The sequence below is a fragment of the Fusarium venenatum genome (genome assembly GCF_020744135.1).
Source record: "Fusarium venenatum strain MPI-CAGE-CH-0201 chromosome Unknown EDB82scaffold_3, whole genome shotgun sequence".
Taxonomy (NCBI): Eukaryota; Fungi; Ascomycota; class Sordariomycetes; order Hypocreales; family Nectriaceae; genus Fusarium; species Fusarium venenatum.
In genome coordinates, this window is record NW_027072131.1 from 5,812,765 (window position 1) to 5,826,645 (window position 13,881).

Below are 13,881 nucleotides of genomic sequence, written 5' to 3' on the forward strand. Positions count from 1 at the left end.
CCACGCTGGGTTCGCGCACCGATATCACTTATCCGCGGTGCCCGGTAATCTATTTAACTATCGCTGCTGGGTATCCGATAGACAAGACACGAATCTCACCGCGGCTCCATCGTCTCAATAAAACATTGCAAAATCGTCAATCTTCGTGTGCAGTCGTTTAATCAAAATCAGCGGTGTATGAGAAGCCTCGGAACTCCTCTTGCATGGCTTGTGATAAAACTAGAAACTATATTAGCAGTGTGTTGGGAGAAATAAAAGGCTGCAAAACATACCGGACTGAACTGGAGTCAAAACGGGAGTAACACTTGTAAACTCAGAGTCGAAGTTGCTGGTATCTGTTGCACTCTTGATCTGCGGCATAAAAGGAGGTGGCACTCTCTTGTGGTACATATCATCCCAGTTGATGTTTCGGAAGAATGGCTGGCTCATCACTTCCTGGGCATCAGTCGGGCCACTTCCAAGTCGCTGGTCAGGCTCACGAGTGAGCAGTTTCTGGAGAATTGAGACCGAGTCTCGGGGCATGTGAATGGGGTATAAGGGCTCGTCAGCGAGAATGGCATCATAAATCTCGTCCTCGTCCTCTCCACGAAAGGGAGACTGCTGGAGAAGCATTTGGTAAATCAACACGCCAAATGCCCACCAATCGACAGCACGACCGTACTTCTTATCCAGGAGAATCTGCCAAGTGTTAGTGGAAAGGGCTATGTGTAAGTTATATGCCAAAGACGTACCTCTGGGGCCATGAATTCGGGTGTACCACAAAAGGTGCTTGTTGTCGAGCCATACCACATATCCTCCTTGCACAAACCGTAATCACCAATCTTGACGTGGCCATCGAGTGAAAGAAGAATGTTGTCAAGCTTCAAATCACGGTAAATGACACCGTTCTCGTGGAAATACTTCAGCGCCAGGCAGACCTCGGCGGCGTAGAATTGCGCACGCTTAGTACCGAACTGACCTCGCTGAATGTGCAACATCAGATCACCACCACTAACGTACTCCATGACGAAGTATACACGGGTCTCTGTTTGGAAGCATGCATGCAAGTTGGTCAAGAATGGGTGTCTGCCTCGGTTGGCAACCAGGAATACACGCTTCTCAGAGCGGATACTCTCAACTTCATCGTTCTCTATGATGAATTCCTTCTTGAGGACCTTGATAGCGTATAGCTTTCGAGAGCGCTTGGTCTCGGCCAACATAACTTTACCAAAGTTGCCCTTACCCAACACAGCCAGGAAGTTGAAATGATCAAGTCCGATGCGCTGGCCAGTTCCAGGATCAGTAGCCAGGGGAGCAGACTTACCACCAGCTGCTGACTGCTGCTTAGGGGACATAGGTTCTGGTTGTTGAGGCGTATGCGCTGGCACTGGGGGCTGCTGGTGGGCAGCTTGTTGCTGCTGCTGTTGATGTTGCGGCACTGGAGGTAGCGGCGACTGAGGAGGGGGTTGCTGGGCTGGCGGCTGCTGTACAGGTCGCTGAGCCTGAGCAGCAGGTTGTTGTCCTCCGTAGCCAGGGTTCACGTTCGCATAATCGGCCGGGTTGTACTTACGCTGTTGACCCGCACCGTATTGACCTCCCTGAGCATAGGGGTCTTCTTGTGGTTGATCGTAACCGCCGCTATAGCGCCCATAGTCAGAGTGCTGCCGTTGGGCGGCACCAGGTCCTCCAGACATAGCCGCAGATGCTGCAGCCGCAGCTTGAGAGCTGGATGAAGTTCGATCGGGGCCGCTAGGTCTTGGCGTGGACGGATTCGAGTACATCATCTTGGCGGCCTCTGTGGCCTCCGGGGAGACTGGTCCCGACTGGTAAGAAGGAGCAGCCGAACTGGAGTATGAAGGGGCCGGTGAGCTGGTGCTTGTTGGGCTAGTCTTGCCTTGTCGAAGCGTCTTTTCTGAAAGTGAAGAAACCTTGGCCTGTCTTTGTTTCTGAGTCCTTATGCCGTCCAGAATCTGGTTGGCGACAGCCATTGACATGCCGCAGAAATCGGGGACAAGATGGACACACTGAGCGTGTGCAGTAAGACCACATTCTGAGACATGTTAGCGTCGTGGTATAATGGAGGAAACAGAAGATACATACCTGAGCACTTTCTGCAGTTTTTCTTTCCAAAAGGCAGGATGTAGCCGCAGTGGCAGCACCAGTTTGCTGTCATGTTGGAATAAGGGTTGAATCTGTGCGGAATGCGGTGGTTGATCTTTTCCTCGTCGGGGTCGGTCTCAGCGTTGCTCTTGCTGATGCACTTTGTGACGACGCTAGAATAACACTTCGTATGACAGGTATACTTGCAATCCTCACACTGCATGCCTGCTGAGTACTTGAGGAAATCTCCGCAAAGCGCACAGCGCATAATGTTGTAAAACTGATGCTGCACGAACTTGTGGCCGTACATTTCGTGGACCTCCTCCTTTCGTTGACGAACGGCACCCTTTCGACCAAGACCAAGATCGATAGGGCGGCTATTATTGTTGGACTTGTTAAACGTCAACTGAAGTTGAATCTGTCCAGTTGGCTCGAGGTTGAACCATTCCTCAATAGGTCCAGTTTGGACCTGGGGCTGTGGACCAGCAGCTCCAAATGGGCCAGTATCATCCCCTTGTTCACCACCAGCTGATTGAGAACCTGGTCCAAAAGAGCCTTGAGAAGGACTCATCGGGAACTGTGTAGGGGCAGCACTAGTGTTGCCCATTCTGTCGGCAGAAACCCAGCCGGAACTGTTCATTTCGGCCTCAATCCTCTTGCGACGAATTTCCTCGACAATGTCGGAAATGCGAACCCAGAGCATGCCTATGGGCATGGGGTGTTCTCCGGGCTTATCGTAAACGGTCAACTCAATTTCATTGGCCTTGTCGACTTCGATGGTATGGAACTCAGCCTCCCATCGATCGTTCCTGGACGCTTTCGTACGAGCCATGACGGTATCCTCAACCTTCACGGCAATAAAGGTTTCTGGACCTCTTGTGAATCGTCCAGTCGCAGCATGGTCAACATCCTTGATAGCTATCATTCGAATCGATAGTTGTCCACTAAGGGGCTTCCTGAGGTTGGGGGCGTTGATTGAATCATCTAGCTCTTTGTCAGCCTCGCATTCAACGTGATTTTAACGCTAACTTACCATCTTGTGCATCCGCAACGTCCGCATCGATATGCAGTTCTTCATATCTCTTGAGTGCCTGCTTCAACAGTAGAATCTTCTGCTTGCTTTCAACCTTCCTAGCGGCTGCGTCGGCTTTGCTCTTCCGATCACCTTCCATGCTATAAAGCTGAACCATCTTCTCAATACCCTTCAGGTACTGCTCCTCGACATTGAGCTTGAACTGGATTTGGGACAACATGAGTTGGATGCGAGGGCCCAAGTGCGGCGTATCATATTTGATTAAGTCTAAGATTTGTTAGCATGTAGGCAGAGGATGGGTTAGGGATAGGAATGGCATAGCAACAACGTACCTAACTTGGTAAAGTTGGGGCGTGGCTTGGGAATACCCGATCCACCAGGTCCCGGTGCATAAGGATGACGCGGAGGCATTAGGTCGGAACCACCGCCGGCCTGGCTGTACTGCCCCGAACCGGAGCCATAGGATCCTCTATCTCCCGCGGGATTGCTGGAGGAATCCTTAGGAGGTGGTGCAGGGGGACCACCGGCATCGTCAGCAGATCCCCCGAGAGACATGTCTCCAACACCTGAGTTCACACGGCGCATCTGAATATCACGAAGCTTCTCCTCGAAGAACTGGAGGTTGCGGCGGCCATCGCGCATCTGGGAGTCGAGACGGGATCTAACGGCTTCATTATTTGTCTGGGCCCTCATAGAATTGGCAGCGTTGATGAGGGCCTTTTCCCGCTCTATCTTCTTGTGGATGTTGTGAATCGCGTCATCGTCGTTCATTCTGGCGGCGGGTGCGCGATGCGTTGCGCAGGACGACAAGAGGTTGGAGGGGGGAAAGTCTTAGAAGACAACCGATGTCAGGTGGTGAAGGTACCCGAAGACGCCTCGATAGCGGAAAGCGGGCGAGTGTAGTCGTAAAATAGACGACAAGACAGTCGACGTCTTGTGTCGTTAAGTTGGGTACCGATCACAAAGCACAACAGATCCTGGCTGCGTGTTCTTGTGCGGGTGCGTGATAGTGGTGATTGTTCGCCTGCGAGCTTCAGGTGGATGAAGCCGAAGCTGGCGAGTGGAGATGTAGAGGGGAGGTTGAGAGGAAGAGGGTTTAGGTTGTTAAGCCCAGCCGTTGCCAAATACCTACAGTGGGATGGAGGTGGAAGGTGGCCTGGAGGTGGGAGATGTCATCAGCAAATAGTGACGGAAACTGCCTGTACAGTACCTGCAATATGGGCAGTCGTGGTTGGGGAGGGGAGGAACTGGAAGGAGGGGGGTTTAAAACTTGGCGGGGTTTTTCAAAATCCCTAGAGTAGATTAGCGGTAAGCTAAGCGGGCACTTAAGCCAGGCAAGTCGAAAAGTTCCATACAATGGAATTTGAGCAAACAAGTATTTACACCTTCTGTTCCGGATTCACTATATGGCTTTTTTGATCTATCAGGGAGAACAAAAAGGGGTTAGCTGAAAAGAATTTCATAGGTAAAAGAGAGGGTCAAAGAGACATTGGTAGCCCAACCCTCAGGCAGATCAGGTCAGGTCCCAAGCTATGCCCAAGCCTAGAGGTACCGGACAAGAGAATAGAAGAGCTTAGACCAGGTTCTTTGCAGCTCGGACGGCGTAGCTCTTAGCACTTCAGTGAATGGCGTTGGCCACTATATGCACTGTAGCATGGGCCAGATACAAGGGTCTGTCTGTTAATGGAACCCAACGGGCAATTCTTGAAATGAAGTTGCTGTGCGCGAAAGGATTGAACATGACTTGGAGTTAGTTCGCGTCATGGAATGGATAATGTACGAATGACTGGTCTATGTAGGACTTGACGTGATGAATGTTAACGCGTACAAAGAGGCTGAGTTGCAATGAGACAAAATCAAATAACTCAGGCAACCTTCTATCACACCAAGAACTTGCATGGTTGGATTGGGTTGTCTGTTTGAGTAGGGCACTTTTGCATGGGATATCAAAGCCCATGTCCGACATGAATTGAGTTTCAGATTTGTACCTTACATCATGAGATACAGCAATGAATTATGCATGAAATATATAAACCTTTTAACGCCTGTGAAACAACCTTTTGAAACGGCAAACTGTTGAGCTTTGCATTATGCTCAAGTAGATAATACACCAAAGTTTCAAAACTTGTAGCAAATATAAAAAATAACAAGTGGAAATAGGTATGTACTTGCCTGTGTGCACTTGTTTATTCCCACGGTGCACCTTTGGGCCTAGGCATTGAGGTAGGTTACACCGGATGCTACTGAGTCCTAAAACCCATCGTCAAAAGTCCTAGAATCGGATCAGCTCCAGCAGCCCCGCCATGAAAGAACTAACTACAGCTCCGATTAAAACCGCAAACTAGGGAGCGGTCAATATCCTCAAACATCAACCATTCGATGTCAGTTGCCGTTAATCTCAGTCTCTAGCAAATCAGATCTGCAAACCTCATCCGCGTTCAAATTAATCGTCAGGGCTACCCTGGAAGGTGGAACGACAAGGGGATTGCTGAAAGCGCGGTTCGATGTCAGGATGAACCAGAGCCTGTGCTCGTTCAAGAGAAGAATGCCCTAGGTGTAGTGATGATGCGTCGGCATTCAAAGGAATCACTTTGAAATAATATGCATGGTAAAACATGCATAAAACTATTGGCTTCCATGGCTCGAGCGGTTTAGTGCCATCATTCAGGATTATTCTACTACCAGCCCTATAGGTCATGCAATAGACCTGTATCCGATTGGCCAGAGATTAACTGCTTGAAGTATCGTCATTCATCAACAAGGCACATCAATAAACAAGCCCTGCAGTTCGTGCCTGGTACCTATCGTTTTGTAACCATAGGTATAGTTATATTATAATGTACAGTGCCTTTATCTTTATGTCTATCTTACATCTTATCATCATCTTCGAACCAATAGTAGTGCGATGCTTGCGGTAAAAACAGCTCCAGCCAACGCTCCCTCCAGCGCCAACAATGAAGCATCCCTCATGCGCATATCTATCCGTCGCTCGCTGTAGAGGTCTTCTGTCTTAGTCCTCCACCACATGGGATCAAGCAGGATTTCCTTCCAGGCTTTCCACCACGCGGGATCATTGAGGACTTCCGGCCAAGTCCTCATTGGCAGGATTTCCGGAAGAGGCATCTCGGTTGCTGGCTCAACGGGCGTTGAAACAGGTACCTCACTGGTATGTGCCTCCTCAGTTGTGAAAAGACTCCCGGTTGGCACCTCTTCCGATTCCACAATCTCAGCAATGGGCTCGAAGTCTGCTTCCTGAGTCGCTTCAACAGCTGAAGCCAAAGCGGCAACGGCAGCAGGTTGGTTTTGGGCCTCAATGGCAAGCTTGACTTGCTCAAGCTCACCACGAACCTCTTCGAGCACGGCCTTCTCCTCGGCTACAACGCCTCTAACTAATCTCCTTCTCTTCCAGGGCTCTGCCACGAACTGCAGGATAACGAATAGCAAGAAGTTCATGCCCATTAGACCCCATGTACCCCAGGTACTTGCCCTTCGGATACGGTCGCTCCAGATTTGTTCCTCGTGGTAACGCTTTAGGATACCTGCGTTGAGTTGCTGGCTCAAGCGTTGTTCTTCTATCTCGGCTTCTGTCAAAGCTTCTTGGGACGATGCCACCTTTCCCTCAAGGGTGTGGTCTGCTCGGTACAACTCGGTAAACCGCTCGAGATCGATCGGCGACCAACTATCCTTTCTTGCCAACAGTGTTGTGACCTCACGTTGCGTCGTAGCTCGGCTGGCATTCGATGTCTTGTATTCCTGACGAGCATTTCGGACCCGCTCGTGAGCATCTGCAAGTGCTGTCTCAAGCTTGGCGTTTTGGCCCTTGATGATCTCAATGCTGGTATATCCAGTGATATCATTCAGTGTCTGGGAGGCGTTCATCGCTCGGTATTGAAGAGTATCCATAGCATGGCTAAATTTCTCCTTTAATTCGCTGACACGATGTTGCGCGCGGTCACGGAGAATTTGGAGGCTATCAGTAGTCGAGGGGGGTTCGTGTGATTGAGCAGCATCGTCGAGTTTTGTGGGTTCGGGCTTGGCCTCTTCAGTTTTGGGCGTCTCGAGTTTTGAGTCTTGGGGGATAGCATCTGCGGAAGTTGACTTGACATCTTCCAGTTTCGGTCTTTCGACAGGCGGCTGAAGCTCCTTTAGAATATTTGGCCGAGGTTTAAGGATAGATTCAAGCTCAGCCTCGACGTCTTTATTTGTCCTAGAGTTGGTCTCTGAATCTTTCGGGGGTCTCTCTGATGAATAGAGTCGTGATTGAAGGCCAATGGCTCTGGGGTTGTATCGCATTCGTATTGTTGAATTCTGGAATATTGAGGGTTCCCAGCATGACTTGCTCGGCCTCGTGGTCCGGTCGAGTCCTATTCGCGCATGGCTCCAGACAAGCCTTGCCGCTGGACGGGCGAACGGCTGCATGGCGACCAGAGAAATCTTTGGTACGATACAGCAACGACGTCGTCGTGGGCGAGCGTGTTCCCTCAAGCCTTTGAAAATAAATGTTGAGGTGATGGGACAAACGCATGGGCCGAGCCGTTGGAGCTACAACCGGCTCCGTGTCCGGGCTTTTTCTGCCATCGGGGCACTGCCAGATATAGTCACCGCCTTTGTTGTCGAAGTACAACGCAGCGGGGTGTGTCATCACGCTTGACTCAGGATTACCAGGGTTCTGTCCCAACACTGGGAGCTAGTTAGTCTATGCTTCAGAGCAATTGGGAGAACAAGTGTGGAGGGGCACTAATTTCATGCTGCAGTTGGTCAGAGTCATGAGATGACGACACTGGAGTCGCTCCAACCAAAAGGCCAAGACGGTTAAAGGATACATGGAACACTGATACTGATAACAAGTCGCTGTACCTCCTTGGTAGGTACCTAACGACAGAGTATGCGGTGTTTTCTGTTATATACAGTACGCGATTGATATTACTACTCATTGAACTAGTTAGAATCTCTCAATGTTAATATCCAATCAGCTTGACCAGATAATAGCAGGTGTTCTTGTTATTGCTGATCTCTTTTGTTGCTTTTGTCTCTCATGAAAACTTATGCCCCTCCCCCACCATTTTATTGCGCTCTGTCATATCTTCCTCCAGCAAGAACATTCGGTCTTTGTTAAAGCACGATCCAACAACAGGCCATTGACTCATTCTTTTGACTCCTGTCCAGAATATTCAAGTACGGGCTGAACTCACAATCTATTCGGATCAAGAAACTGCACAAATAGTACCCCCAGACCTTCATCATGGCTTCTTCCGACACTCCAGCTCTCAAGAACAACCCCAAGTTCATCTTCTTTACCGACTTTGACGGCACCGTCACCACCGCCGATTCTAATGACTACATGACCGACAACCTTGGCTTCGGTGTTGAGCGCCGTCGTCAGCTTAACAAGGATGTTCTCTTTGGAAAGATGCACTTCCGCGATAGCTTTGTTGAGATGCTTGACAGCATCAAGACTCCCTTCGACGAGTGTGTCGACATCCTCCTCAAGAACATTAAGCTCGACCCCGGCTTCAAGGAGTTCTACGATTGGGCGCAACAGAACAACGTTCCTATTGTCATTCTCAGTGGTGGTATGGAGCCTGTCATTCGAGCTCTCCTGGATACCCTTCTCGGCCCTGGCTGGGACATTCAGATCGTGAGCAACTATGTCACAGCACGCGAGGGCAAGACTCTGAAGGACGAGGGTGGTTGGAGAATTGAGTTTCATGACGACAGGTATGCCTGCCTGAACCTGGTATTCTATCCCTTACTGATTATAATAGTATCCATGGTCATGACAAGTCCATCGAGATCCGCAAGTACTCTTCGCTACCTGACCGACCTACCATGTTCTACGCTGGCGATGGTGTTTCCGATCTTTCTGCCGCCAAGGAAACTGATTTGTTGTTTGCCAAGGCTGATAAGGGTGCGTACAATCATGACTTTGGATAATTGTTTGAATGCGCAAGTACATGCTGATTGATCTCCTACAGATCTCGTCACCTGGTGTGAGAACGAGAACGTTCCCTTTGTCACATTCCGTGATTGGTCCAGCATCACTCAAACCGTCAAAGACATTGCGGCTGGTACCGTTTCTGTCAAGGATGCTGCCCGCGGTCGCATTTAAGTAGGATTTTTTTCATGATATAGAAGGAAGAGAAATGTTTTGGTGTCTATGGTTACATAGAGGCATAGAGGATAAAGAATTAGATGCAAACCATCTACACGGATTATATGATAGATCTTTTATAGATTTTGGATAGAACTGGTCAATCTGAGCCAATTCACAGTGTTTCCTGGACCCGTCTCATTCTTTTGTAATACTCCTAATCATCATCTTGTTGCAGATTCCTTAAGGATCTCCAGGGTTCCCGAAAGCCCATTTGTTACTCAGTCCTCTTATCCTCTGTGGGTAGAAAGTACCAGCACACCAGCATGACAACGAAAAGGAAAATCGCAATAGGGTGGAGTACAAATGTACCAACAGCCTGAGCAAGGAGGCCAGTAATGAAAGGTGCAACAGCTCCTCCCGCACTACCACAAGCACTGATTGTCCCAATCCCACTTAGAGACTCACGTCGGCTCATACCACGAAGGAAGACTGCTGCGGCGCATGGGTAGATAGGTCCAAGAAAGAGACCGACGATAGAAACAGCGATGGCGTTGCCCACAATGTTGGGCACAAACCAAACAAGAAGTTCAAACGCCAGCGCACCTACGGTGAGAAAGTAAACGAGTTTCTTCTCACCTATGCGTTGAGCAGGGGCAGACAGGAGAAACCGACCAATTGTTATACCTGCCCAGAAGCCTGCTGTCACATAACCGACCGAAGAAGGGTCTCCATCACGGTCTTCAATAAGGAAAGAGATGACCCAGCCAGAGATAGAAACTTCAGCTCCTTGGTAAGCAAAGATGAAGAGCGAGCCCAGAAATACGATACGCATCTTCATAGCAAGAAACATGCTGTTCATCAGCGACTCTCCCGCCTGGGATGACTCTCTCTGGCGCGCCGTAGGGCTCATCTCCTTTTCGTATGTCCAGAACGCCCAAGTGCCCAGGACAAAAGTCACGGCACCAAGGGCACATGTTATGATGTAGTATCGGTTCCATACTGCATTTGCAGCTGTGACAAGTGCAGTTGCGATGAGGGGTCCAATCGTACCTCCTATCCCATAAGTACCATGGAGGATACCAAGCATGAACGTTCCGTTTCGGAGTCCACCAAAGAAGAGGTTTCCGATGGCGACGTTGATGGAAATACTGAAGCCAATGAAGAAAAAGGAGACGACGACGACTGCAAAAGGTGCTCCGCAGATAATAGGTACATATGCCAAAGTGACTAAGGCTTGACCCAGCCCGAGGAGCTTGGCTCGACCAAGTTTGGCTCGCAGGACGTCTAGAAATACGGCTGCGGCGATAAAACCAATGGCTTGTCCTACGAAGATCAGGGATACCGTGCCATATCCAATACCATAATATCTTGAACTAGTTAGCCATCGCTGTTGAACGTCGGATTCAGTCAACATACTTTTCCATATATGGAATCAATGCGCCAGCAGCGCCATCACTAAGTGCATTACCCAGTTGTGCAAGGCAGCCAAAAAGGGCTCTGAAGCGGTTCATGAATGGATTCCAAAAAGTAGGTAGAACTTCGACAATTTCGGTATTGGAGTCTGGAGTGTTGGGTCGACTCATTTCCAGGTCGTTGCTGGCGTTGGTAGAAAATGCATGTCTTGTGCGATCATCTCGGATTGGAATGTTGTGAAGCTCGAATGATTCTCTATGGGAGGTACCGACTTGTGTTCTTGGGACTGTTTTTGTGGGTGCTGTCAAGGGTCGATAAAAGTCTTCATCTTGGGATTTGGCAAGGGCTGGTTCAACTGCAACGAGGCCTGAGAGCATTGAAGGTTCCATGATGGATGAGTATCTCTCAATGGTATGAATTGATAGTCAGTATGTGTCGGTGACATACAAGATGATAGGAGAGTATAATCTGATCCAGACATGGCTGCTATCCCTTGATATACACACCGGCGTAGAGAAATAGTCCTTGACCGAATCTTCGTAGAATTTGTAATATGAATCAATGCTTGGATCACTTGATCACCCATCTTTGCATCCGAAACATTCCTACAGTGGTGGAATGCCTCTATCAGGTAACATATGTACAACATATTGTACTGAGAGAAGCACCATCCAAAGAATGGCAGTCAAGCCGAGCCCACTTAGACGGTAAACGAGGCGAAAGAGAAACGGTAGACCAATAGCATGAGCTACCGAATAATTTACCCACGATATCCAACCCTGGCCAAGATGCAGTTAGCGACAGACTCACAGTACAGCAACATCAAGGTGGGCTCCTACAAGACCCGATTGGATATTGATTCATGAGGCTTTGCTGACAAAATGGTCACCTTCTTCCTGCTGTCCTCTCATGATGATGATAAGTTGATAGTCTTGCTGCTTTGGGTTACCAACCCAGCATTGAAGTCAAGGTTACAATTCCACCTTACTCCGGAAGTCTTAGTGCCTGAAAAGACCCACGTCCATTCATGACACAGCATAAGAGAATAAGAAAAATTTATGTTGACATGGTATCATGAGAGCAGTAATTGTACCTAGCCGGAGAGTCCCAATGCAGTAAGTCCGGTGTAGTTCATAAGTCATATTGGATATACCGATATTTGTAGCTTAAGTCTACCAAGGTTCACGTATCGCTGTACCCAGTATCTGCCCCTCCAAAGCAACCCCTCCACATTTTTATTATATCAGGAGAAAAATAGTCCAACACTTTGCGAAAGTCGTCAATAACAAACTTCACAATGGGACGCCCTAAGAGAAACGTACTTGCGGCCGCTGAGGCTGCCCTGACACCGCCTGACACTCTCGAATCCAACCAGTCCCTTGTTCGTGTTGTCAAGCCCGAGGGAAACAACTTGTACACCTGCGAGCTCCCAAACACCAAAACTCTGATGTTGGAATTGGCACAGCGATTTCGAAACACCATCTGGATCAAGCGCGGCGGCTTCGTTCTGGCCGAGATATATCAAGATAGTAAAGAAGACACCCGAGCAGATGGAGAGATTGTGAATGTTGTTCGAGACGAGAAGGCTTGGCGTAAACAGTCCTATTGGTAAGTCTAGGCTTTATGCTGCATGGAATGAACTAGGCTAATCGGATCTATTACAGGCCCAAAGAATTTGTCAAGAAGAGCACATATGACTTTAGCGACTCTGAAGAAGAATCCAACGTCGGCAAAATGCCCCCAAGTGACTCCGAAGATGAGTGAGGTCACAATTTAGATCCAGATCTATTTGTTCTTGGCCTCGATTTTCCTAGCCTGAGAAGGAGGAACCGCAAGTCTGGCTGTTCCGCGATACACCAACACAACCGTCGCAAGCATCGCACCCACAGTCACGCGGGAGCTGAGATCGGTGCTTGGGAAGATGTTCCAGGCCCACTCCTGCGCTGCCCATATAAGCAACACAATGAAGGGATCTTCTGTGGCTCGCCAGAGGAGGTAGGGTGACGCCCACGCGAGATATGCATAGAATTGGTAATGGAGCGACCTCGCAAACAGGAGACCAATAACGTTGGCAGAGAGCATCGTTGTCATGACATACTCGGGGGTGACGTAGTGGGAGATTCGAAGCTGCTCCTGCAGATTGAACGGAGACTGGAGTCGCAAGAAGGAAGGGATCATGGCAGAAAGAGGTCGTCCAGTTGGTTGGAGCCACCTCTGGGAAATAAAAACCAGAAGTGCTATAACGTGACAGACAAGAAGGAATATAGCAAAAGATTTGCTGAGGAAGACCTCCTCACCTAACATGCGCCAGTTGACCGTCCATTCGAACTTGAACTCACGCGACAGCTCAAAAGCTCGAGCCGCATAACCACGAGAATTCTTCATGATGAACGGGATTCCAATCGCGAACTGAACCTGTGCCATGAGCCATGCGAGACGTAGACCGGGCCAGAAACCTCTTCCTAGCAAGAGAATAACGCCGATAGCAGGAAGGACCAGCAGTAGCGACATCTTGATTCCGAGACCCCAGGTATATGCCAGACTTCCAAAGGTCCAATTTCGACGCTGGAAGAAAAGGATGCTGAGCCATAGGAAGAAGACGGCGAAACAATCGTTGAAGCATCGCAGTACGAAAAGGCTGTGCAGACGTTTCGAGGCGATCAGAAAGACGAACATATAGGGGGGTACCTGAGCAATATCAGCAAGTCATGTCGTAAAAGCGGCCTGCTACCATGACCTACCTTGGCTTTCCAATAGCAGAGCATGACCACTGCTAGTGTCGCCATATACAGAACACCAAAGATTTGTTGCGCTAGGAAAATGTTCTCGCCTTGGTCCGTGATGTGGTAGAGTCCTGTAAAGGTGTAGACATGAGCAGCTGGATACACGAGGGGACCCGTGCCACCCTCGATCTTGGTATAGTCCCGTTCGCCAGAGACGAATTGTGAAACCTGTTGCATATATGCCACCCAGTCGATCTCGGTATCTGCGCATACAAAATTAGCTTTGTTCTGGGTTCTGAGAGAGTCGGGCGCATCGTACATGGGACTTTCCAAATGATCAGACCAGTGCCCACCGCGTCGGCGAGCCAGAGCGCGACGGGAATGCATTTTGAGAGCGCATGTTGGCCGGCCAGAACGTTACTGACGAATCGAGTGCCTCGCGTGAGAGCGCCAGGCGCAGGGTCAGCCATCTTGTCGATTTGAGATAGCCGCTGGCCTGTGAAAGTGGGAAAAGGGAAGCTTCATGAGTTTTGGGCCAG

At 49.3% G+C, this 13,881-nt stretch overlaps 6 protein-coding genes across 6 annotated transcripts; 2 read left to right on the forward strand and 4 right to left on the reverse strand.

Annotated features, from left to right (window-relative positions):
- Nucleotides 1-308: 308 nt before the first annotated feature.
- On the reverse strand, nucleotides 309-4,018 carry EDB82DRAFT_262870 (uncharacterized protein). The gene is made up of 4 exons (XM_065607337.1): nucleotides 3,445-4,018; nucleotides 3,113-3,379; nucleotides 2,080-3,063; nucleotides 309-2,029 (listed from the first exon to the last, which is right to left on the reverse strand). The coding sequence occupies exons 1-4, from the start codon at nucleotides 3,881-3,883 to the stop codon at nucleotides 702-704; spliced, it is 3,018 nt and encodes a 1,005-aa protein (XP_065464148.1). The 5' UTR covers nucleotides 3,884-4,018; the 3' UTR covers nucleotides 309-701.
- Nucleotides 4,019-5,901: 1,883 nt separating this feature from the next.
- On the reverse strand, nucleotides 5,902-7,673 carry EDB82DRAFT_263088 (Mdm33 family-domain-containing protein). Its single transcript, XM_025728384.2, has one exon. The coding sequence runs from the start codon at nucleotides 7,529-7,531 to the stop codon at nucleotides 5,993-5,995; it is 1,539 nt and encodes a 512-aa protein (XP_025582756.1). The 5' UTR covers nucleotides 7,532-7,673; the 3' UTR covers nucleotides 5,902-5,992.
- A 270-nt stretch (nucleotides 7,674-7,943) lies between these two features.
- EDB82DRAFT_263005 (HAD-like domain-containing protein) lies at nucleotides 7,944-9,351 on the forward strand. The gene is made up of 3 exons (XM_025728385.2): nucleotides 7,944-8,830; nucleotides 8,878-9,020; nucleotides 9,088-9,351. The coding sequence occupies exons 1-3, from the start codon at nucleotides 8,355-8,357 to the stop codon at nucleotides 9,219-9,221; spliced, it is 753 nt and encodes a 250-aa protein (XP_025582757.1). The 5' UTR covers nucleotides 7,944-8,354; the 3' UTR covers nucleotides 9,222-9,351.
- A 129-nt stretch (nucleotides 9,352-9,480) lies between these two features.
- Nucleotides 9,481-11,008, reverse strand: EDB82DRAFT_547268 (major facilitator superfamily domain-containing protein; the record flags this gene model as incomplete). Its single annotated transcript, XM_025728386.1, has 2 exons — nucleotides 9,481-10,573; nucleotides 10,623-11,008. 2 exons carry the CDS (start codon nucleotides 11,006-11,008, stop codon nucleotides 9,481-9,483), a joined length of 1,479 nt encoding a protein of 492 aa, XP_025582758.1.
- Nucleotides 11,009-11,639: 631 nt separating this feature from the next.
- On the forward strand, nucleotides 11,640-12,394 carry EDB82DRAFT_262960 (uncharacterized protein). The gene is made up of 2 exons (XM_025728387.2): nucleotides 11,640-12,227; nucleotides 12,284-12,394. The coding sequence occupies exons 1-2, from the start codon at nucleotides 11,917-11,919 to the stop codon at nucleotides 12,381-12,383; spliced, it is 411 nt and encodes a 136-aa protein (XP_025582759.1). The 5' UTR covers nucleotides 11,640-11,916; the 3' UTR covers nucleotides 12,384-12,394.
- EDB82DRAFT_263079 (glycosyltransferase) lies at nucleotides 12,253-13,881 on the reverse strand. Its single transcript, XM_025728388.2, has 3 exons — nucleotides 13,662-13,881; nucleotides 13,361-13,605; nucleotides 12,253-13,307 (listed from the first exon to the last, which is right to left on the reverse strand). Exons 1-3 carry the CDS (start codon nucleotides 13,810-13,812, stop codon nucleotides 12,405-12,407), a joined length of 1,299 nt encoding a protein of 432 aa, XP_025582760.1. The 5' UTR covers nucleotides 13,813-13,881; the 3' UTR covers nucleotides 12,253-12,404.